Source organism: Notechis scutatus, chromosome 1 (assembly GCF_049901735.1).
Source record: "Notechis scutatus isolate UNSWTSFEM ecotype Mainland chromosome 1, rNotScu1.2, whole genome shotgun sequence".
Taxonomy (NCBI): domain Eukaryota; kingdom Metazoa; phylum Chordata; class Lepidosauria; order Squamata; family Elapidae; genus Notechis; species Notechis scutatus.
Window position 1 is genome coordinate 7,370,838 of NC_142009.1, and position 24,462 is coordinate 7,395,299.

The 24,462-nt window shown below is 44.7% G+C and overlaps 1 protein-coding gene across 10 annotated transcripts in view; it reads left to right on the plus strand.

The window, feature by feature from the left end:
• The window catches only part of BCAS3 (BCAS3 microtubule associated cell migration factor), a 624,015-nt gene that overhangs the window by 330,789 nt on the left and 268,764 nt on the right, over nucleotides 1–24,462 (plus strand). For all 10 annotated transcript variants that reach the window (XM_087956170.1, XM_087956184.1, XM_087956163.1 and 7 more), the window contains 2 exons: nucleotides 2,954–3,150; nucleotides 5,130–5,227. In XM_087956170.1, coding sequence (XP_087812296.1) covers nucleotides 2,954–3,150; nucleotides 5,130–5,227 — 295 coding nt within the window. The remainder of the gene's footprint in view (nucleotides 1–2,953; nucleotides 3,151–5,129; nucleotides 5,228–24,462) is intronic.

The window sequence follows — 24,462 nt, forward strand, 5'->3', positions numbered from 1 at the left end:
TGTGAATATTCCTGCGGCATTGATGCGGACCTACTGGATTCCTCTGGAATCTTCCTTCTTTTTCCCTTAAAAAAAAAAAAAGGAATCCCATCCTCTTGGGGAGAGGGTTCAGGAACGCCTGTGGGTTTTTTTTGTGTGTGAAGCCACCGCATCACCTCCACACTCACACAAAAGTGACTCACACAGCAATGGAAAGTCATCCGGCAGTCCCTTTTCCGCAGAGAGAGAGAGAGAGAGAGAGAGAGAGAGAGAGAGAGAGAGAGAGAGCCCGCAGCCTTTTGTCTCTTCTTCTTCCAGATGGAAGTGCTACCGCTGGTCCTTCCATTGTGACAAAGGGGACGGAGCCCTTCACCTCCTCCCCCATAGACTTCGCTTGTCAGAGGGGGAGTGGGTAATGCATGCTGTCATCGGGAAGGGGACCACAATATGTCGGTCCTGTGCATTTCAGATGGAGGAGGGCGAGGGGGTGACTGTGAACATCTGCCTTTCCTTGCCTTTGCTGGAATGGCAGAAGCATCTGTTTACTCTCGGCTCTCGGGGAGCGGATGGTGGATGGCGGATGGGGCTCCACGTCGGCAGCCTGCTTTCCATCGCGGGCCTGCTCGGCGTCAGGCGGACGGCTTATGGCGCCGCCACGAAAGAGCGAAAGGTGGACGGCGCATGGAATAGCCTCCTTGAGAACAGCGGCAGAGTTGCAGAGTTGGGAGGGACCCTAGAGGTCATCTAGTCCAACCCAAAGCAGGACACCCTACCCCATTTCGGACAAATGGCAGTCCAGTCCCTTCTTGAAAGCTTCCAGCTGACTCATGTATGACCTTGGCAGTGTCCTGGGGGGGGGGGGTCAGGCGATCCCCTTTTGCGACCTTCTGACAAGCAAAGTCAAATGGGGGAAGCCAGATTCACTTAACAACTGTGTTATTGAATGAACAGTTGGAGTGATTCACTTAACAACCCTGGCAAGAAAGGTTGTAAAATGGGGCAAAACTCATTTAAATGTTTCCCTTAGCAACATAAAGTTTTGGCTTACTTGTGGTCATAAGTTGAGGACTACCTGCATCGGGGTTTGATGCACTTCCCACTCTTGTCCTTCTCGGTCTGTACCATCTCTGGTGCTAAATGGGGGTTGCACGGTTCCAAGAAGACCCTGCGTGCAGTTTAGGGGTTTTTCCTGGGCTCATCATGCCTCTTGCTCAAGGAATAGGCGGCAGTTGTGCCTAGGAGGGCCTTGAGGCAACTTGGTATTGTGTACCAGTTACACACTGCCTGGAAACCTCCGGTGGCAAAATATAGTGGTACAAGCAGTTATGTATTTTTCTGAGACAGCCTGCATCCTACCTCTACCTCTCTAGTGTACATTTAAAGTGACAATAAAAATTTTATTCTATTCTACTCTTATTTCTATTCTATTCTATTGTACTCTACTCCACTCCATTCTATATTATTTCTATTCCATTGCATTCTATTCTATTCTATTCTATTCTATTCTATTCTATTCTATTCTATTCTACTCTATTCTATTCTATTCTATTCTTTCTCTGTTCTATTCTGTTCTATTCATTCTCTGTTCTATTCTGTTCTATTCTATTCTATTCTACTCTATTTTATATTCTATTCTATTCTACTCTGTTTTATATTCTATTCTATTTTATATTCTATTCTAATTCTATTTTCAATCTAATCTAATCTAATCTAATCTAATCTAATCTAATCTAACCTAATTCTTATTCTATTCCTATTCCTATTCTACTGCACAGACTGTGTTGGTTACCAGTTTGTTTCTGGGTCTAATTCAAGGTGCTGGTGTTTTTCTATATAATTGGCATGGGACACGGTTATTTTGGGAACCTCCGCTTCTCAATTTCATTTGCCTATCCCACTAGATCTAATAGAATGGGCATGTTTTGGGTCCATCCTCTAGAGCAGGGGTCCCCAACCCCCAGGTCGCAGCCAGGCCGAGGCCTATTCACAACCAGGCCGCCCAACCAGTTGACCTGTGTGTGCAATGCGCATGCGCTCCGGCCTTCCACTTGCGTGGCCCAGTTCCCCTCTTTCTGCACCAACCGCAAAGGTTGGGTGCTGCTGATCTAGTGAACTACGGTCTAGCTGGCCCTAGGGGGCAGTCCTTTTCTGCTGTGTGGAATCTCCTCCCCTCTATCCCAGGTGAGGTTGTTCTCATCACATCTATGGAGATTCTCAGTCCTCCAGGTCATGGTTATCCCAAAGGCACTTTTTCAAAGGGGCACTGGACTTTCTGGATTTTCCAGAAAGACATTTCTGGAAGACCTTTTGCTTCTCATCCAAGAAGCTTCTTCAGCCCTGACAGTAAAGTGGAGAAGGGAAGGATTTATACGCCTTGCAGACAGCTGGTCGTTTGCATCCTATTTAGAGTCATTGAGGATACTTGGAGTCCCAAATGTGTTTTTTCAAGAGGCAACTGGACTTTCTGGTTTTTCTTTGAAGATGTTTCGCTTCTTATCCAAGATGCTTCTTCAGCTCTGACAGTGAAGTGGGGAAGGGAAGGATTTATACTCCTTGCAGACAGCTGCTCATTTGCATCTTTTTTAGAGCCGTTGAGGCCACTTGGAGCTTTCTCTGTGTCCTCAGGGTCACCTGAGTAGTGCAAATCGGTGTAGAGCCTTCTTGAAACTGCCGAAAGGGCTGTGTGGTAGAGGGCTTCACACCCATTTTCACCACTTGGGTGACCCTGAAGACACAGACAAGTCTCCAAGTGGCCTCAGCGACTCCCTAAAAGGATGCAAACGACCATCTGTCTACAAGGAATTTAAATCCTTCCGTTCCCCACCATCCAGTCAGAGCTGAAGAAGCTTCTTCAAAAGGAAAAACAAGTAAGTCCAATGGCCTCTTGAGAAAAGCCTCTTTGGGGGACATCACTTCTAAGCTTCTGAAAGTCCCTCAAGACCTGTGATGCATTGTTCAGGTGTTCTCCTTCCAGGTGGAAATCGTGACTCACACCGGACCTCACCGCCGCCTCTGGATGGGCCCTCAGTTCCAGTTCAAGACTATTCATCCTTCAGGCCAGACCATTGTGATTTCCTCTAGTTCTTCCGTGCTGCAGTCCCACGGGCCCAGCGACACCCCGCAGCCTCTCCTGGATTTCGACACCGATGACTTGGATTTGGACAGCCTCAGGTTAGATTGTTTTTTCCCAAAAAGGAGAACAAAAAACAAAAAACAAAAACTCCTTTCCTATAATCACCCCAGGGTTATAGACTTGTAACCCTTCGTTTGAACTTACGACGTTGCTGAAAAAGGTGACTTACGACCATTTTTTCCACACTTGCGACAGTTGCAGCATCCCTGTAGTCATGCGATCAAATTTTTAAATGCCTCGTTATGGCCTTTTCAGTGTGAATACAAGAGCCTCTCAAACCATTCTGGAGAATAAAAAAAAGTCCTGGAGTGTGTAAAAATTGAGGGTGAAGGTGCATTCTCCAAGCTTGCAGGTTAGTTTCCGAACACTTTGTTACCACGATCGGTACTATCTTCAGTGGAGTTTAGGGGGTGTCAGTGTTCTTCTGTTTATGAGGGCTTCAGGTGTGGGTGTGCCAAGTGAGGGTCTTGTGATAGGTCAGGTGTCAGTCATCAGTTCGGTTGGAGCAACGCAAAAATCATTGGCCACGCTACCACGTGCCACACTGGTGAGTTCATCGAAGCCTGGCACTCCACAGGCAATTCCAACAACAGACACATCTACCTACAAACCGGCCTACGGACCCTAGAATCCAAATCAACTACACAGCCAACCAGAGATGGCACCAACCCTCAACCAACCCACGCAACTCTCCATGCCACCAGCAGTTCATCTCCCAATGACCCTGACCTGTAACCTCCCTGTCATGCCCCTGTCGGAATCTGATTCCAAGGGGGAGGCTGAGCAGCTGACAGGGAGTGGGAGTCTAGCTCTGTTGGCTGTGAAAGAAACTGGGGAAGGGCAAAGTCTGGCTGGGCAGAGCAGGGGAGAGGGAATTCGGAGGAAGATCCAGGCCACCCCCTCTTCATTCTAGGGCACATAGGGAGGAATGGAGAATGGAGCAACGTGAGTTGCATGGCTTACCGGGGAGGAAAAGGCCCTGATTCCCTTCATCAGCTGTAGCCGGGAACACAGCGTTTAAAATTGCACCCAGCAACTCTGACTGAATTTCCTCCACTTAAAAACTGTTCTTGGGAGAGTTTTTTTCCTCCAGCCGAAGGTAACCTGGACACTGGAGGCAAAGTTGGAGGTATTAAAGGGACTCTTCTTACTTATGTGACTGTGTTGCCTTTGTGCCATACCCCGGGTCATCACACTCTCCATCACAAGACCCATCACTGATGACTCACACCGGGCCCATCACAAGACCCTCACTTGACACACCCACACCTGAAGCCCATATAAACAGAAGAACACTGACAGACCCTAAACTCCACTGAAGATGTTACCCAGCCTGGTAACGAAACGTTCGGAAATCAACCTGCAAGCTTGGAGAACGAATCTTTACCCTCATCCTTCCTTCACCCAAGCTATCGAAATTCACCATTCTTGCAAAGTATAAACATTTTGCCAGTGCAGATTTAATGGCAATCCATGAACCACGGTGGCACAGTGGTTAGAGTGCAGTACTGCAGGCTACATCTGCTGACTGCCGGCTGCTTGCAGTTTGGCAGTACAAATTTCAGTAGGTAGGTAGGTAGGTAGGTAGGTAGATAGATGATAGATAGATAGATAGATAGATAGATAGATAGATAGATAGATAGATAGACAGATAGATAGATATGGATATGTGTTTAGAATGCAGTATTGCAGACTGACTGCCCACTGCCAGCAGTTCGATCCTGACTGGCTCCAGGTTGATTCAGCCTTCCATCCTTCCGAGGCAGGTAAAATGAGGACCCAGATTGTTGGGGGCAAGAGGCCTGACTCCGTAAACTGCTTAGAGAGGGCTGTAAAGCCCTGAAGCGGTATATAAATCTTAAGTGCTAGTGCTGTTGATATTACATACTGTAGCTCAGTTATTGCATTCTGAATCGGGGTCTAGATCGTTGTGTTGCCTTTGTTTCTTGTTCTGCATGCCCCGTGGCACTCTTTTCAACAAACGGATCCTTCAACTGACCATGGTTTGTATTTTTAGAATCCAGCCTGTCCGTTCTGAGCCTGTTAGCATGCCCGGATCATCGCGCCCAACTTCTGATCTACAGGGAGGATCTTCAGCAACTGATGCTACCTCAGGTAGGAAAGGGTCTATCAGACCTAAGTGTTTTGTTTTGTTTTTTAAAAAAAAATTGTGTTCACGGTTAATGCACATGGATTTTCCGTTGATAACATGTTTATGAGAGTAAATCAAACTGAAGGTATTTTGTGGATGGACAAAATGAACAACTTCATTCCATCGTGGTTGAAGGCGTGGGATTACTGCTTGGAAAAAATTTGAAATTGGGACCGTCCCGTCTCTTGTTTAGGTATGCCGAAAGTAACGATGTTGTCTTTGTGGCCAAAGGACAATATCTAATTGGTGATGGTATTGATTGGGATATCGATAACACCCGAACATGGAAGGAACGTTGAACTAGCTAAACTTGCTTGGATATATCAGCATGTCGTTAGCCAGTTCTGAAGCTTGGAACCGCAAGGAAGTAGCTGATTTGGGACAACTTCATGTGACTTGTTGGCCTCCGTTGAGTGAAGGGACAGTCATGTTTCATGCGGATCTCCTCCAAAGACTTCGTTTTTTTCTGACTGGATGTAAGATGTCGATTGTAAGCTAGATAAGGGGAGAGGAGAATCCTTAAACCCCATGTGACAGGAAGATTGCTTGGGTAGGGAAAAGACTTGAGCTCGTTGCGATTGGTCTTTGAGAGGGAATTGATCCTCTAAAATAGAGGTCTCCAAATTTAGCAACTTTCAAACTTGTGGACTTCAACTCCCAGAATTCTGGGAGTTGAAGTCCACAAGTCTTAAAATTGCCAAGTTTGGGGACCCCTGCTCTAAAGTATTGTGAGATGTTGAACGATGATGATGGTTCGTTTTCAAGAGTGGCGAGGATCAGAAATCTAATGGGCGTCTCAAGACTCTCGACTGAAACCTGGAATGGTTCCATACAATCTTCTTTGCCATGAACAACAAAATAATAATTTGAATGAAAACCCTTTGAGCTGGTCGGCTACTTTGTTGTTTGTTCCATCCGGTGGTGGGATTCAACTTTTTTTTTACCACAGGTTCTTTGGGCGTAGCTTGGTGGGCGCGCTTTGTGCCACGCGCAGTGGGTTTGCTACTAACCTTCTCCTGCAATCCTGCACTCTCCCTGTGTCTTCAGCAGCTGACCCGCAGCAATCCGCTGTGCCGCACGAAGCAGCTGAGCTTCAAAAGCAGGAAATAAAAGTCAGAATAGAGCCGGGGCAGGTGGGAGGGCCCAGCAGTTGATCGTCGGAGCGAACTGGTTCGCTCATAGACGATCCTCGAAGCTACCAGTTTGACCAAACTGGGTGAATACCACCACTGGTTCCGTCGTTAAGTCATATCCGCTTCTTCACGACCCCATGTGTCATGCCCCTGTTGGAGACTGACTCCAAGGGAGAGGAAGAACAGCCGACAGGGAGTGGAAGTGTGGCTCCGGAGGTTGTGGAGGAAACTGGGGATAGGCACAGGCCGGCTGGGCGGTCAGAGGAGGACCCAGGCCCATCCCCTCTCCATCCTAGGGCACGCAGGGAGGAGAGGATAAGGGAGAAACGTGAATGGCGTGGTCTGCGGGGGAGGAAAGGGCCTTGATCCCCTTCATGGGCTGCAGCCGTGAGAACTGTTTAAAAAGACGGACTGCACGTTAGTCAGTGCTGGAAACAAAGCGTGAAAATATTTCTAGTCTGTCTGTTCTTATTTGAGTTTGGCATCCTTCCCAGTGTGTATTCTGACATCTGTGGACTGTCTTCAAGCCCTTATCTTGCCTGGTTCCCTTAATTGCTTCAGGGTGGTTTGTGTTGTTGTTTTTCTATCGATAATTTATAGGTATTTTTAGTTTAAACGGCATTTCCTCCTTTTTTGCAACTGTTTGCGGGTGAGTTTTTTGTCTCCAGTCAAGGAACTTTGAAGCCAAGCTATTTGGAGCTTTGAAGCCAAGATGAAGGAATTAAAGGGACTTCATCTGTTTTTGTGACTTTGTTTATTTTGTATCCCACCCTGGGTCATCACACCATGATTCACATATCACACCAGGCCCTCCGTCCCTGCACAGTCTCCCGGAATTTGCCCAAATTCACCTTCGTTGCGTCAATGACATCGTCTCACCATCTCACCTTCTTCTCTTGCCTACCCTCTTCCCCAGCCTCGGGGTCTTCTCCAAGTAGTCCTCTCTTCTCCTTTGGTGGCCAAAGACTTTGAGCCTCAGCTTCAGGATCTGTCCTGCCTACTTAATCTGATTTAATTCAGATTAAAGAAGCCAATTGTTTTGTTTCCACCAACGGTTGCCCAAAATGGTATTTTACGCAGGAATCTTATATGTGTTTTTTTTTTAAGTGATACATAGGTAGTCCTCGGCTTACAACTGTTCATTTAGTGACCCTTCAAAGGTACAACAGCTCTGAAAAAAGAGACTTACGACCATTTTTCACGCTTACGACCACTGCAGCATCCCCAGGGTCACATGGTGAAAACTCAGACGCCTGGAAACTGACTCGTACTTATGACGGTTGCAGTGTCCTGGGGTCATACAGGATCCCCCTTTTGCAGCCTTCTGAGAAGCCAAGTCAGTGGGGGAGCCCGATTCGCTTAACAACTGTGCTATTCCTTTACCCGCTGCAGTGATTCACTTAACAACCATGGCAAGGAAACTGTCTTAAAATGGAACAAAACAAAGTCGCACGATGGAGTGAAAAAAATTCAACTGAGCAGATGTTTTTCACTTAGCGAGAGAAATTTTGGACTCAGTTTTGTGGTCCACCTGCACCTGTGAACTGGACAGTTGGCTCTCTCTCTCTTTCCAACGGGCCCCGTCTGCTCCTGTATTTTTTGATTTGCTCGTTGTTATCTCTTCAGCAATGGCTCTCATCCGGGGGAGATGAGTCTGCCTATCGAGATGAGGTGGACCAACGGTTGCTTTCGTGGTGTGGAGACAAGAACTTGGTCCTCAACACCAATGAGACCATGGAGCTTATAGTGGACTATAGAAGGAACAGATCAGACCTCCAGCCCTGGCTTATCAGTGGAGACCGAGGGGAGCAAGTGGCCAGTTTTAAGTTTCTGGGTGTTACCCTAAAAGAGGACCTGACCTGGGGGTGCTCACATTGCAACCCTGGGGGGCGTGCATAAGCGCACCAACGTGCCTACCATCCCTGTCCTATTGTTTCTTTTATTTTTCTTATATGTACCCATTTCATGTATTCATAACTATGTATATATACGTATACCTATTATCTTGTAAGCAATTGACAAATCAAAGTAAATAAATAAAAATAAAATAAATAAAAGGGCCCAGCAGAGATTATTCTACCTGAGGCTTCTCAGAAAACTGGAAGAGCTTCATAGCTCCCGCTGCCTTAAGAAAGTTCAAAACATTCTCAAAAATCCATCTCATCCCGGGCACCCTTTTTTTGAACTATTACCATCTGGCAGCCGGTACAGGATAATAATAAAATCAAGGACAAATAGGCTGAAAACCAGCTTCTATCCCAGGGCAGTAGCTCTTTTGAATTCTGCTGTATAGTGCAGTGTTGGTGCGGTGTCGAGGGTTTTTGGTTCAATGTGTGGAGGTTGAAGGATGTGTGTTTGTGTTTATTTTCATGGTCACGATGTGCACTGAAGATGGTGTTTGATTTCATTGTACGAGGTGCAATGACAATAAAGTAAACTAAACTAAACTTATCACTGTGCCATCCTCACAACTCTAGTTGGCGTGGCGTTAGGGAGGAGGACATGAGTTTGCAGGTATTTTTGGCACTGGCTGGGGATGATAGATCTGTCCTGATAGGCGTCTTCCTTAACGCGCGATTGCCGTGTTGCCGCATTTATTCAAGGGCAAGTACAGGGCAGTTTGACTTTTAACATTCGGCTCTATCACTTCCAGAGGTTTTGGCCAGGGCTGGATTTATCTTCTACTTTTATTTTTCCCCCCTAACAAAATTGCTCATAAGTGGAGTTATTAAACACACAGCATTAGTAAAAACACTTGGGGCTGGAGGAGGGTTTTAATCTTCAGTGTTTCGGAAATCCCTGGAGCCCCGTGATTGAATTGAGGTTTAAACTGCTAAAGGAAACTGAACCACAGAGAGAAAATTGATTTGTGCAAGTTGTCTAAATAGGGTAAGAGTTAAGGGGAAAGCAACCACCATATTCTCTCTCCCACCCCCTCTCTCCCCCTTCTTTCTTCCTATCTCTCTGTCTCTTTTTCTTTCTCTCTTTTTCTCTTTCTCTCTTTCTTCCTATATCTCTTTCTCTCCTTTTTCTCTTTCTTTCTTTTTTCTCTTTTTCTTTCTCTTTTTCTCTCTCTTTCTGCCTATCTTGCTTTCTCTCTTTGTCTCCTCTCTCCTTCTCTTTCTCTCTCTGTCTCTCTCCCCCTTCTCTCTCTCTCTCTCTCTTTCTCTCTCTCTTCCTATCTTTTTCTCCCTTTTTCTTTTTCTCTTTCTCTCTCTTCTTCTTCCTTCCTGTCTCTCTTTCTCTCCCTTTCTTCCCATTTCTCTTTTACTCCCTTTCATTTTCTTTTCTTTTTCTCTTTTTCCTCCTGTCTTTCTCTCTGTCTCCCTTTCTTCCTATTTCTCTTTTTCTCCCTTTCTTTTTCTTTTCTCTCTCTCTCTCTCTCTTCTCTCTCTCTCTCTCTTTGTATCTCTTTCTCTCTTCCCAACTCTTTCTCTTTCTCCCTTTCTCCCTCTCTCTTTCTTGCTCTCTGCATTTTTTCTCTCTCTTTCTCTTTTCTCTCTCTCTGTCTTTCTCTCCAATTTTTTACTCTCTTCAACAAGCTTCCACTCATTTCAGTACCTTTTCAAAAGGGGACAGACCGTCTCTATAGACCACCGGAGACTCTTCAAATAGCGGCTCTGCAGAATGGGGTGATTTCCAAAGTAATCTGTTGTACCTTATCACGTCCTGCTTATTCTCCATCCTATCTTTATTCTAGTACAGGGGTCCCCAAACTTGGCAACTTTAAGACTTGTGGACTTCAACTCCCAGAATTCTCCAGTTGTTGAGATTGGCTCCATTTTACGACTTTTTTCTTGTTGCTGGTTAAGGGAAGCACTGCAGTTGTTAAATTGGGAACACGGATGTCATGCCCTTGTTGGGGTTTGATTCTGAGGGGGAGATTGAGCAACTAACAGGGAGTGGGAGTGTGGCTCCAGTGGCTGTGGAAGAAACGGGGGAAGGGCACAGTCCGGCTGGGCATTCAGAGGAAGACCCAGGCCACCCCCTCTTCATCCTAGGGCATGCAGGGAGGAACGGAGAAGGAGCAACATGGCTTACGGGAGAGAAAAGGGCCCTGATCCCTTTCATTAGTTGCAGCTGGGAGAACAGGATATAAGAAGGGCGTTTGCACACAGCACCTTGCTGAAAGCAAAGCGTGTATTATCTTTGTCCTCCTCCCAACTGTGTGTGCTATCGTTATCTTTTGGAAGTCTACAATTTATTATCCTGGCCTGTCGTGTCAATTACTTCAGCGTGGTTTGTGTTGGTTTTTTTAATTTCAAATTTATCTGTACTTTGGGTTCAGACTGCATTTCTTCCCTTTGTAGATTGTTTTTGGAAGAGTTTGATCTCCAGCCAAGGATAATTGGACATTGGGGGCCAAGTTGGAGGCATTAAAGGAAATTTATCTACTTTTGTGACTTTGTTATTTTTGTGCCACGCCCCGGGTCATCACAACGGATGTGAAGTGGAATCTGGTTTCCTCCCTCCTCTCTCTCTCTCTCTCTCTCTCTCTCCCTCTTCTCTCCTTCTCTCTTTCTGCCTCCTTCTTTCTCTCTCTCTTTCTCCCTCTTCTCTCTTTCTCCCTCCTTCTCTCTCTCTTTCTCCCTCCTCTCTCTCTTTCTCTTTCTCCCTCCTTCTCTCTCTCTCTCTTTCTCCCTCCTTCTCTCTCTCTTTCTCCCTCCTCTCTCTCTTTCCCTCCCTCCTCTCTCTCTCTCTTTCTCTTTTCTCTCTCTTTCTCCCTCCTCTCTCTTTCTCTCTCTCTCTCTCTCTCTTTCTCCCTCCTCTCTCTCTCTCTCTCTCCCTCTCTCTCTTTCTCTTCTCTCTCTTTCTCTTTCTCTCTCTTTCTCCCTCCTCTCTCTTTCTCTCTCTTTCTCCTCCTCTCTCTCTCTCTCTCTCTTTCTCTCTCTCTTTCTCTCTCTCTTTCTCTCTCTTCTCTCTTCTCCTCTTCTCTCTCTCTCTCCTCTCTCTCTTTCTCTCTCTCTCTCTCTCCCTCCTCTTTCTCTCTCTCTTTCTCCCTCTTTCTCTCTCTCTTTCTCCCTCCTCTCTCTCTCTCTCTTTCTCTCTCTTTCTCCCTCCTTCTCTCTCTCTCTCCTGCTGCCTAAACTCTTTTCCTTATCATTCTCCTTGTACAGTAAATATTCTGCTTTCCTGCTGAGGCTGCCAAAACCCCAACCCCAAAATGGCTTTACTGGTTCTTTACGACGACCATTTTATTGGAAAGTCAACCCCTCCCCCATCTGTACATTTGCTGTTTGAAAGGCTCAAGGAAGGTGAATAGGTCGTAAATTTTTACTATCCCTCCCCAAACCAGGAAGTGATTCTTCTCTTATGACCCGTGTGCGCCTTGTACTCTCCAAAGATGCTTATCTGTCTCTTTGATGGCTTTGGAGCCCCGGCAAGTACGCTTCGCATGGCGCCTTCCCTTATCGAGGCTCTATCATTTGGGTTCTGGGTGGTTTTTTTCATCTTTAATTGATTTTGTAGCACATTTTATACCCCTCCTTCGCAACGACCCTTCCTTCCTCCCTCCAAATACGGAGGGGTAGGCCCTGCTTGACACAATGGTGGCATAATTGATTAGACTGGGCCGGATTTGAGACATTTGCTCTGTGTGCGTGTGTGTGTGTGTGTGTGTTTTAATGTTACCGAGTTATGAATTTTTATGATCGGAGCCGCCGTTGCGGGAACAAGGAAGGGTAATCGCTCAGAATGCCGAAACAAGGAAGAATAAAAACGCTTTTTTCTTCAGTTGACTGGCTCATCCAGCTAAGGTCTGTGGCGTGTGCTTTGAATTCTCGGTCCCAGGTCCTGTTTCCAGCCCCCCTCTAATCAGACCAGGTGGTCCTCAACTTACAACCGTTCGTTGAGCAACCGTTCGTCATTATAACGGCGCTGACAAAACTGAGCTATGAGCATTTTTCACACTTCTGACCGTTGCAGCATGCCCATGGTCGTGGGATCAAAATTCAGGTGCTCGTCCACCGGTTTGTATTTATGACGGTTGCGTTGTCCCGAGGTCATGCACGATCGCCGTTTGCATTCCTCCTTAGCTGGCTTCCAATATGCAAAGTCAGTGGGGGAAGCCAGGTGTGCTTAACAACCAAGCAACTCCCTTAACGATGGTCTTTGCTGAGCTGTGGTCGTAACTCCTAACTCTGAACGGTCACTAAACGACAGTAAGTCAAAGACCACCTGGACAGAATAACAGACACTCCGTGGCTGATGGTCTGTAGAGATTCTCCATGGTCCAGGTCATGGTTGTCCCAAATGTGCTTTAATTCCAGGAGGCAACTGGACTTCCTTGTTGTTTTTTTTTTCTTTGGAGGACGTTTTGCTTCTCATCCAAGAAGCTTCTTCAGAATCTCTACAAACTTTTAGCAATACAATTTGGGATGAATCCCATTTGAATGGTGTGGGAGTAGGAATGGATTTCCTGAAGGGAAAAAAAAATGCAGACTACAGGAACCAGGAGACCCTGAGGACACAGATAAACCTCCAAGTGGCCTCAACGACCCTCTAAAAGGATGCAAATGACCAGCTGTCTGAAAGGAATATGAAACCTTTCATTCTCCAGTATCCTGTCAGAGCTGAAGAAGCTTCTTGGATGAGAAGCAAAATGTCTTCAAAGAAAAACCAAGAAAGTCCCCTTGCCTCTGGAAAAAGTCTCTGGGTGACGGGATCTGCAGCCTGCCCATTTTGCTAGATCTACTAGATCAGGACTGGGGAACTATGGCCCCTTTAGGACTTGTGGACTTCAACTCCCAGAATTCCTGAGCCAGCCATACATGGCTGGCTCAGGAATTCTGGGAGTTGAAGTCCACAAGTCCTAAAGGGGCCATAGTTCCCCATCTTCTGTGCTGGATGATATTATAATAAGGTTGATGGTACGGCTGGAGAAGGGCCACATACAAACACTACGATGCTGTTGACCATCAGTTAGTTGCATCAGAGCTAGGGGGTGATTTAATTACCTCAGCAGGACTAAAATTTTGGGAAGAAATTGCTGAAAAAATACAAAGAATTAGAGAACAGACAGTGACTCGACTGGGCAGAACCAAAGGAAAGGCATTTCAGGGAAGGGGGGGGCATGGAGTCTTTATAAAAGTATATAAAATTACACATAATGTAGAGAAAGGACACCTCTTTCCAGCTTATAATGTATATCCCAGCATCGTCCAGTGAAATCGATTTAGCAGGATCGCCAAGACCCAGGCCTAAGAGGGATTTCTTTGAGCAGCAGGTAATAAATTTTGTGAGTTTACAGCCGCAAAATGGGAAAACAGATGCATGTTCAACCTTTGTGGCTTTAAACGAGGAACCCGCAGATCCTAAGGCCACCCCCTCCAAATTACTTCTCGTTTATGGCTCTATGGCAGGGAGTCCTCGACTTACGACCGCAGCGGAGTCCAAAATGTCCACATTGCTAGAAAAGGCGGTGATTTGAATGTAAATGTGAATATGACCTTTCTTGCCACGGTTGCTAAGGGAATCGCCGCAGCGGTTAAATCAGTCATGCTTGTGAAGCAAATCGGGATTCCCCCGTTGACTTTGCTCGCCCGAAGGTCGCAAAACAGGGATCACATGACCCTAGGCCTCTTTAACTGTCATAACTATGAAACATTTGCCAAGCATCTGAAATTTTGATCATGGGACACGAGGACGGTCATAAGTGAGAAAATGGTCGTAAGTGAGAAAATGGTCATAAGTCCCTTTTTTTGAGTGCCGTTGTAACTTTGGACAGTCTCTAAACAAATGGTTGCGAGTTGAAAACTACCTGCATATATAGCTCATCAAGTCAAGTTACAGGGGGTCCTCAACTTATGACCACAATGGAGCCCCAAAATTATGTTGCTAAGTGGGACGTTTCTTAAAGGAGTTTTGCCCCATTTTGCGACCTTCCTTGCCACAGTTGTTAAGCGAATCACTGAAGTTGTTAAGTTAGTAACACGGTTATTAAGCGAATCTGGTTTCCCCATTAACTTTGCTTGGTGCATGACCCCGGGACATAGCAACGGTCACAAATATGAATCAGCTGCCAAGCATCTGAATTGGACCACATAACTCCATGGGGAATGCTGCAAAGGTGGTAACTCTGAAAAATGGTCCTAAGTCGCTTTTTTCAGTGCCCTGGTAACTTCGAACGGTCGCTAAACGAACAATTGTAACTCGAGGACTGCCCGAACAAGCAAATAAAAGATTTTTATGTTGTCGTCCTGCAGCTCTAAGGTGAGGTGAGGCATGTCCCTTCTGAGTGGGCACCGAGAGAGAGAAAGAGACGCTGGGATGGCGCCAGGGCTGTCGCCCCGCTGGTTTCGCCATGGGTTTATGGCCCTGGAAAGGTGACAGCAACGATAGCATCAGAAATGTATACTCATAAAATTTTGTGACGGGAACAAGGTTTGCCTTTAACTTCACCAGACATCAGCAGCCAGAAAGGTAGCAGACACAGTTCTTAGAGGTGATCCTAAAAGGAGGGAAAGGAAAAAAAAAGTCATACTGGTTGCATCAGGATAGTAAATTCGACTCCGACAGGTAACTAACGCACTGATCGTAAAATAGGGCGAAGTTCCTGACACGTAGTTGGAATGCATTTCTTCGTCCTTAAAGCAGGTAAATGCAGGTTGGAAGCAGGAAGTTGGAGGCAAGAAATGTGCCTGTATTTTAAATCATTGATCTTTTGTTGAAAAAAATTGTATAGGTGGTCTTCAACTTACGACCAGAATTGGGACCAGAATTGCCATTGCTAAGTGAGGCGGGAATAGAACAGAACAGAACAAAACAGAATAGAGTTAGAATAGAATAGAATAGAATAGAATAGAGTTAGAATAGAATAGAATAGAATAGAATAGAGTTAGAATAGAGTTAGAATAGAATAGAATAGAATAGAATAGAATAGAATAGAATAGAATTAGAATAGAATAGAATAGAATAGAATAGAATAGAATAGAGTTAGAATAGAATAGAGTTAGAATAGAATAGAATAGAGTTAGAATAGAGTTAGAATAGAATAGAACAGAATAGAATAGAACATCTCCAATCTTTCCAGTTGGCATCCTGGCACAGTGTGTGTGTGTGTGTATTAGATACACACACACAGCTTCATTTGTGTGAGCCAGCGGGCGCACATGTGACTGTAGCTTTGCATGGGAGAGCAAGCGCCCTCTGTTCGCATGAGCGGAGCTTCATATGTGCTTGTCTGCCGTTGAGTGCAGCCCAGTTCTGTACAGGCTGCGGCCCAATAGTGGGCCACGGCCCGGTGGGGGGGGTGTTGGGGACCCCTGGAGTAAAGCAAATGGTAGCTTGAACCAAACTCCCAGGACCAACGATTGCTCAGTTCTCATCCTGTTAAGAGTTAGAGAAAGAGACTCAATGCAGACGTGACAGCAGAGTTCCAGTATCTGAGGGGCTGCCCCAAAGAAAGAGGGAGTCAAGCTATTCTCCAAAGCCCCTGAAGGCAGGAAAAGCAGCAACGGATGGAAACTCATCAAGGAGAGAAGCAACCTGGAACTCGGGAGGAATTTCCTGTCCGTGCGAACAATCAACCACGGAATCACTTGCCTTCAAAAGTTGTGGTTGCTCCAACACAGGAGGATTTTAAAGAAGATATGGGGTAGCCCTTGGTCTGAAATGGTATTGGCTCTCCTGCATGAGCAGGGGGCTGGACTAGAAGACCTCCAGGGTCCCTTTCAACTCTGTAATTCTGGTCACGGACATGTTTGGAGAGCCTGTTGCATTCACTTTTCAACTCCCCCCCCCAGCCCCCTAAACAAGCATGAAGCTCCTCATTATTATCAGGAAGATTAAAATATGGATCGGACTTCCCTCCCCTCCCCCCCCCCCGGTGCACCCCTCCGCTACTATTTCTTAGATCGACGGAGCATGGAGGGAGGGAGGAAAAAGGCTGAATGAAGCCACTGTTTGCAACAACCAGCCTTCCTGATACCATCCAGGTAATTACAGGTTCAGGTGAAGGGTTTCGGGGCATCTTAATTACACGTCTCTGCAGCCCCAGCAGGGCCCTATGGGGCAGCCGCTCCTTCCAAGCCCAGCCTGCTATTGAGAGCAACAACAGGTTCCCTTCGGCATTCTTGACACTGGTAACTGGAAACCAGTGGCCGACGCTAATCTGGTACCGGCAATGATAAGAGCTCCCCAGGAATTCCCCAGTGCTCCTGGCTTCTGTCGGCTAGTTGTGCATTCACACATCTCTTATACCTGAGTAAGACTCTTGCTTGCTGGGCTCACAGACTCTGCAGGTGACTCCAGAGGAATAGAATATCATAGAGTAGAGTGGAATGGAATGGAATGGAATAGGAATAGAAATCGAATTTTCATTGAGAATGGAATGGAATGGAACGGAATAGCATAGCATAGAGAAGGAATAGCATAAAATATAGAATAGAATAGAACAGTATCTTTATTGAGAATAGAATAGAATAGAACAGAGAAAGAATAGAATAGAATAGAATAAACCAGAATGAATAGAATAGAATATAGAATAGAATAGAACAGAATCTTTACTGAGAATAGAATAGAATAGAATAGAATAGAATAGAATAGAATAGAATAAACCAGAATGAATAGAATAGAATAGAATATAGAATAGAATAGAACAGAATCTTTATTGAGAATAGAATAAAACAGAGAAAGAATAGAATAGAATTTATATTCCTTGAATAAAAGCTGGTCATTTGCATTCTTTTTTTAGAGGGTTGTTGAAGCACTTGGAGGTTTATCTGTGTCCTCAGGGTCACCCGAGTAGTGCAAATGGTTCTTGCAGTTTTTTCCTCTGCAGAGAACACAAATCCTTCCATTCCCCACCATCCAGTCGGAGCTGAAGAAGTTTCTTGGATGAGAAGCGAAACACCTTCAAAAGAAAACAAAAACAAGAAAAGTCCAGTTGCCTCCTGAAAAAGCACCTATGGGTTGTGGATGACCCGTATAAACTTAAATTTTTTTTACAAAACGGAGACGTCTCCAGTACGAGGAGGCACATGTTTTGGCCCAAGATTTACAAATTTACCTTTGGTTCTGCCCTGCCTCGCTGCAGTGGGGGCCCTTCCTCATGACCTCTGCTTCTTGTCCATCATCATCATCATTATTATTATTACGATTATGGTTTGTTGCATAGTCAGCCAGATGTTTGGATTGGATTCGGCATTTTTAGCCACGTATCGAGTTCTTCCCAAGGACCTGGGATAGGCAGATGTGAATGTTTTGCCATGAACTGATGTGACCATTCGAAATTACAACGGCACTGAAAAAAAGTAACTTATGACCATTTTTCACACTTACAACCGTTGCAGCATCCCCATGGTCACATGATCAAAATTCAGCCGCTTGGCATGTGACTCACGTTTATGACAGTATTGCAATGTCCTGGGGATCACGTGATCCCCTTTTGCAACCTTTTGACAAGCAAAATCAATAAGGAAGCCCAATTCACTTAACAACCGCCTTACTAACTTAACAACTGCAGTGATTCACTTAACAACTCTGGCCAGAAAGGGGTCAACACCCACTGAACAACTGACTCACCTAGCAACAGAAATTTTGGGCTCAATTGTGGTTGTATGTCGAGGATTACTTGTATATAGGTTCTTTTAAAAGGTGCTCAGTTAAGCTAAACTCAATTTTGTAGTAGCATTTTGGTGCATAAAATTCTTGGCTTCGCAGCAAGTATATACAATAAAATTGTTCTACCTCAAATGTATTTGACCTCACTTGCCAGAACAAACATTTCTCCTTAGAGTATTATAGTTGGTCAGAGCAATTAATACAGAGCTAAATCTGGCTCTTTGCAAGGCCTTGTAAGTTACTACCTGCTTTCTTCCCTATGCCATCCATCTGGTAAACTTGCAAGATTCGTCTTTCTCACCATGTGTACATATGCATCCGAATTAGACTATGTTGTTTCTCTGTTGTATAATATATGTGGATATATGCATAATTTTGTATTTATTTTTTCTTTTTGTCACGCTTTTGTAGTGTATATTGGAGGTGGAGACTCTTTGAAAGCTGTATACAACGAAATTTCATTTTACTGTATGCCAATTAGTGTACATTCAACATGACAATAAAGTTATTCTAAATCTACTAGGTGTAGGAAAAAATGCTGCCTTCCTACTTCATTAAGTCATGGACTGTTTACCGTAGTTTACAAACCATGCTAGCTGACACCAAAACAAATCACTAAGCTGAAACCTAACACATCACAATTGTGGGTTAAGTGTATTGTGCGAACCTAGCCAAAGGATTACTTTCAGATTATCCTCCTTTTTCCCCTTAGTTTTCCATTTTTGCTCCCAGCGTGTAAGAAGCACAAACTACAAAACCAGGCGTTTACTCTGTATTTCTTTAAAGACTTGATGTCTCATCTGCAGTGTGTATCTCCCAAGACAGGCTTCCTTTTATGTGGGTTGGTCTGTGTAAATATTATTTTCACAAAGTAATGCTGTCTCCGTGGGGGTACCTAGCTGAGTTTGATGGACAGGGACGAACATGAACACTTGATTGTTGTTGGGGGTAATTTTTTTTTTTTTGGCAACAAATCTTCTGCATGATCCAAGGTGCATATTGGATTACCCGCATATTTGGCTTTGGATCAGATTCCCTCTGGGCAATTATCCAATTAAAATGGAATCCTATAGATCTGAATGCGGGTACTTGTTTGCTCACTTACTTATTTACGTACATTAAATTGGCTTTCGGAAACTTTTAAAAACCACTTATTTTGTAGGATGTAGGATCTAATGATCTAAGTGCTAGAGCCCACTGTAACTACATAGCCAAAAAGGCATTAAGAGTTGTTAACCTAATCCTACGTAGCTTTTTCTCCAGTAATATTACACTACTAACTAGAGCATGCAAAACATTTGCTAGACCAATACTCGAATACAGCTCATCAATCTGGATATTAACACAGTTGAGAAAATCCAGAAATATTTCACAAGAAGAGTTCTCCGCTCCTCTACTCGTTGCAGAATACCTTATGCCACCAGACTTGAAATTCTAGACCTAGAAAAGCTAGAACTACGCCGCCTTCGGTCCGATCCAAGTATGGTGTATAAAATCATACATTGCAATGTCCTACCTGTCAATGAATATTTCAGCTTCAACCATAACAATACAAGAGCACACAATAGATACAAACTCAAGGTAAACCGCACCAAACGAAAAGTAAAGTCCTACACTTAGGCAAGAAAAACCAAAAGGACACCTATAGACTGGGTGAAACCAGGCTCAATAGCAGGAACTGGGAAAGGGATCTTGGAGACTTAGTGGGAAACCAGCTAAATATGAGCCAGCAGTGTGCAGCAGTAGCCAAAAAAGCTAATGCAATCCTAAGTTGCATTAACAGAGGGATACAGTCAAGATCAAGGGAAGTACTAATTCCACTCTATAAAGCCTTAGACCACACCTAGAGTACTGCATCCAGTTTTGCTCACCACATTATAAAAAAGATGTTGAGACTCTAGAAAAAGTGCAGAGAAGAGCAACCAGGATGATTAGGGGATTGGAGGCTAAAACATACAATGAACGGTTGCAGGAACTGGGCCTGGCTAGTCTAGTAAAGAGAAGGACCAGGGGAGACAGGATAGCAGTCTTCCAATATTTGAGGGGCTGCCACAGAGGAGGAAGGGGTCAAGCTATTTTCCAAAGCCCCCGAAGGCCAGACAAGGAATAATGGATGGAAACTGAACAAGGAGAGATTTAACGTGGAAATAAGGAGAAACTTTCTGACAGTGAGAACAATCAACCCATGGAACAGAAGTTGCCCTCGAAAGTTTTTGAAGCGCCATCACTTGAGACCTTCAAGAAGAGATTGGACTGCCATTTGTCAGAAATGGTGTAGGGTCTCCCGCTTGGGTGGGGGGTTGGACTAGATGACCTACAAGGTCCCTTCCAACTCTGATTATCTGTTATCTGTTAAACTTGATTGCGGGAAATATGACTTCAGCAACAGAGTGGTCAATGTCTGGAATACTCTACCTGACTCTGTGGTTTCTTCCCCAAACCCCAAAAACTTTAACCTTAGACTGTCTACTATTGACCTCACCCCTTTCCTAAGAGGTCTGTAGGGGGCGTGTATAAGCGCACCAACGTGCCTCCCTGTCCCTGTCCTATTGTTTCTTTTTATTGTTTCTTTTTATTTTTCTTATATGTCATATATGTCATATATTTCATATATTCATAACTGTGTTTATTCTTGTACCTGTTATCTTATAATCGCTTGACAACTAAATAAATAAATAAAAATAAACATAAATAAAAATGTCTATGGAGATTCTCCATCATCCAGGTCATGGTTGTCCCAGCAACTGGGCTTTCTTTGTTTTTGCTCAAAGATGTTTCACTTCTCGTCCAAGAAGCTTCTTCTGTTCTGACTGAATGGTGGAGAATGGAAGGATTTGTAAGATTCTCAGAAAGAGTGCTAATGACCAGATGACTGCAAGGAATATAAATCCTTTAATGCTTTTTATTAGTGACGCTGGTCTGTGGCCGTAATAAAAATTATGATGGTCGATGGCACAGTATGCTGCATGCTCAGGCTGGGTTTGGCATTTTTGTCTACCTATCAAGTTCTTACCGAGGATCTGGGAGAGGCAGATGTGGATGTTAGATGGTGTTACAGATATTATTACTGATCATTGCGCAGTAAGTCAGATGTTCAGACTGGGTTTGGCATTTTTGTTTACCTATCGAGTCCTTATCGAGGACCTGAGATAGGCAGATCTGGATGTTTGACGGTGTTACAGATATCTGTCGCGGGATGGAAGCTGTTCCAAGTAAAGCCGCCTTTTGCAATTGACTTATGGCAAATTTGTCAATGCCACTGATGGTGTTCAAGTGGTGCTCCAGTTGATTTGGGACTCCACTCAAGGCGCCTATAACTATTGGTACTACCCTTGCTTGCTTTTGCCACAGTTGTTCTATTTCTATTTGTAAGTCTTTGTATTTTTGTTACCTTCTCCAGTTCTTTCTCTTCTCTTCTGCTGTCTCCAAGCACTGCCACATTCACTATCCAGACATTTTTGTCTTTCTTACGAACAACTGTTAAATCCGGGGTGTTACGTGGCAGGTGCCTGCCTGTCTGGATTCTGAAGTCCCAGAGCAATTTAACTGCTTCATTTTCTATGACTTTTTTTATTTTATGGTCCCACCAGTTTTATGGTATCATCATCATCATCATCATCTTTTATTCATTTTGTCAACTGAACATTCAAAAAGGCATCAGAAATACCATTGACTGGTGCTGATGGTTGATACAGGTTGCTGCCAGCATCCTAGGTATCAAACCAAGTATCTTCTTAAAATGTACGCTATTCCAAATAGCATTTTTGAATGCTCCGCTGGAGTTATTGCAGGAAGCTGCCATTTCTTGATGTATTTTGTAAAATTCTTGGGCATGGTACCAAGTACCCCGATGACAATGGCTATCACTGCTACAGGTTTCATCCATAATCGCATAGTTTCGATGGCCAGGTTGCGGTATTTTGTGATTTCCCACCCCCCACCCCCAGTTCTTTGTCTTCAACTCTGGCATCTCCCGGTACAGCGATATCAATAAATTGTATGCTTCGGTTTACGACAACTGTGATATCTGGCAGGTTGTATTCCAAATGACAATGACATCATCATCATCATTATTATTATTATTATTATTATTATTATTATTATTATTATTATTATTATCATTAAAATAATGGATTTGTGCATTTGAATGAATCACATTTTGACTTTTCTAAAAAGCCAATTGTTGGAAGAAATGTCCTTCTGGGTTCAGTTCCAAGTGGGGAGAAAGACACTGGAAACATGGAGGCTGTTTGGAAAGATGGTTTAATGGAAGACAGGATCACATGGCTTGGAGATCCTGAGCAAAAAGGAAAGAGATGCCGAGAGTGCCTGGCTTTGAACTTCCTGGGGTACAGGAAGAGTATCCTGATTGGTTGCTGTCAGAGGTCATAGCCACACGTTTGGTTGAAATGAAGGGCAATTAAATGGCTCTGCCTGAAGGAGGTAGATCTTTGTTATGTAGAATAGATTGGTCCAGGCCTTAAGTGGCCCATTAACATAGGTGGGGGTGGGGGCCTGAGTTTCTGCCTCTCTGAGTTTCTACTTCTCTTTTAGGGGAAAATTTATGCCTTTTTAATATAACCCAAAATATTTCATTTTTCTAGGAGAGGAGTGGGTTTTAACTTCCTACACTGTTTTCCCCCTAAAGAACCTTTCTGGTATATAAACATTGCGAAACAAATAAATAAGAGTTGCAAGCAGCAGGCTTCCTTCATGCAGGCTCAGGAGGAAATAAAACATTGTGTTTAAAGATCGATGTAAAAATAAAAGGAACACCCGAGAATACCATGATAGCCAAAGAAAGAAAGAGGAAAAAGGCCAGCAACCAAGCCAGGTGGATGGCATCGATTGCAGGTAGTCCTCCACTTAACAACGGTTCATTTAGGGACCATTCAAAGTTACAACGTCACTGACAAAAGTGTGACCTATGGTCATTTGGATGCTGCGTTCCCCTTTTGCGACCTTCTGACATGCAAAGTCAAAGGGGGAAGCCAGATTCGCTTAACAATCATGTTACTAACTTAACAACCGCAGTGATTCTGTTGTGGTTCGCCGGCAGCAGGTGTGGACGGCTGAGGTCTCGGAGAGCGAGGACTCGGATGAGGGGCCTGCGTGTGGGATGCAGGGATGGGGCCAGGACCATCAGGGAGTGGAATGAGGCCTTCGGAGATTGTGGAGGCTGGCATGAAGCGATGAAGAGGAGCCTGAGGAGCCATGTGTGCACAGGGCTACTCAAAGGAAAGACTAGTTGCAGCAGCACGGGCAACTCGGGAGTAAGGATGCAAGGTAACGGTTCCTCCCTGAGAAGATAAAAGCCAGATGAGAAACCGCAGTTCTTTGCAGAAGGCAGAGGAGTTTGATACTTGAGCCTGGTGGACATTAGGAATATCTGAGTTGGTGTTTGGAGACTCTTTGATTTATCGTTTAGTAACTTTATCTGGTGTTCTTGGCAGCCTTGCAAAAACTTGGCAAGGCTCTTTCTTATCGGAGCTAATTAGTTGGAAGCAGCCTTTTTACCTGTGAAGAAACAGGATTCGTGAATGAAACAGTAAAAGGTTGTGCTGTTACATTTGTCTCGTGTTTGCACTCTTGGAACCAGGTTTGGGTCAGAACAGATTCACTTCACAAGGGTGGCCAGTGAAGTCGTAAAACGGGGAAGTTGTCAAGCTCACTGAACCAGGGTCTCACTTAGCAGCATCAATTCTGGGCTCAGTTGTGGTTGTACGTCAAGGACTACCCTCTGATGCTGGTGCATTCAGCCATGTCATCCCCCGCGGGCACAAGCCTGAAGGGGTAAACTTTGCATAAAGTTCTGCTCCTGCCTTCTGCTGAATGTCTTCCAGTGGACCAAAATCAAATTCTGTACAATGCTGCAAATAAATTGCTGTTGAGCAACATCTGCTTTCGAGGTGGCCGCCGTGGCATTCCCATCTCCCGGAAGGTGACAACTTCTCTGTTTGTCATTTACTTTAACATTCTATCTATATTTTACGAGGGATGTAGGGTTTGTAAGTCTCTAGCCGCCTGGCTTGAAGCTAAGCGGGGTTGGCAGCCCAATGATGCAGAAGGCCATTATCTCACCTTGGTGCTTCTAACTTGCCTCTTCCTGTTTCATAATACATTCCCCGTGTGGCAGAAACTTTTTAACACCTATTGCGGTCATTAAATAATCAGCCGTGCCGCAGTGGAGGGCTCATGAAAATTACATGAAGGGCAAATCACTTCGGTCCTTCCTCTGTCTGTCGTGGACGGCGGATCTTTTCTCCTCCTCCTCCTCCTCCTCCTCCTCCTCCTCCTCCTCCTCCTCCTCCTCCTCCTCCTCCTCCTCCTCCTCCTCCTCCTCCTCCTCCTCCTCCTCCTCCTCTTTCTTCTTCTTCTCCCTTCCCGTGGAAATCTGAATTTATGAATTTTTCTTTCTTTTAGCTTCTGTGAAAGAGCAAAGGGGGCATTTTGCCCACCTGTATTGACAGGACGGCTAGGTGGTGGACAACCGGTTTGGTGTG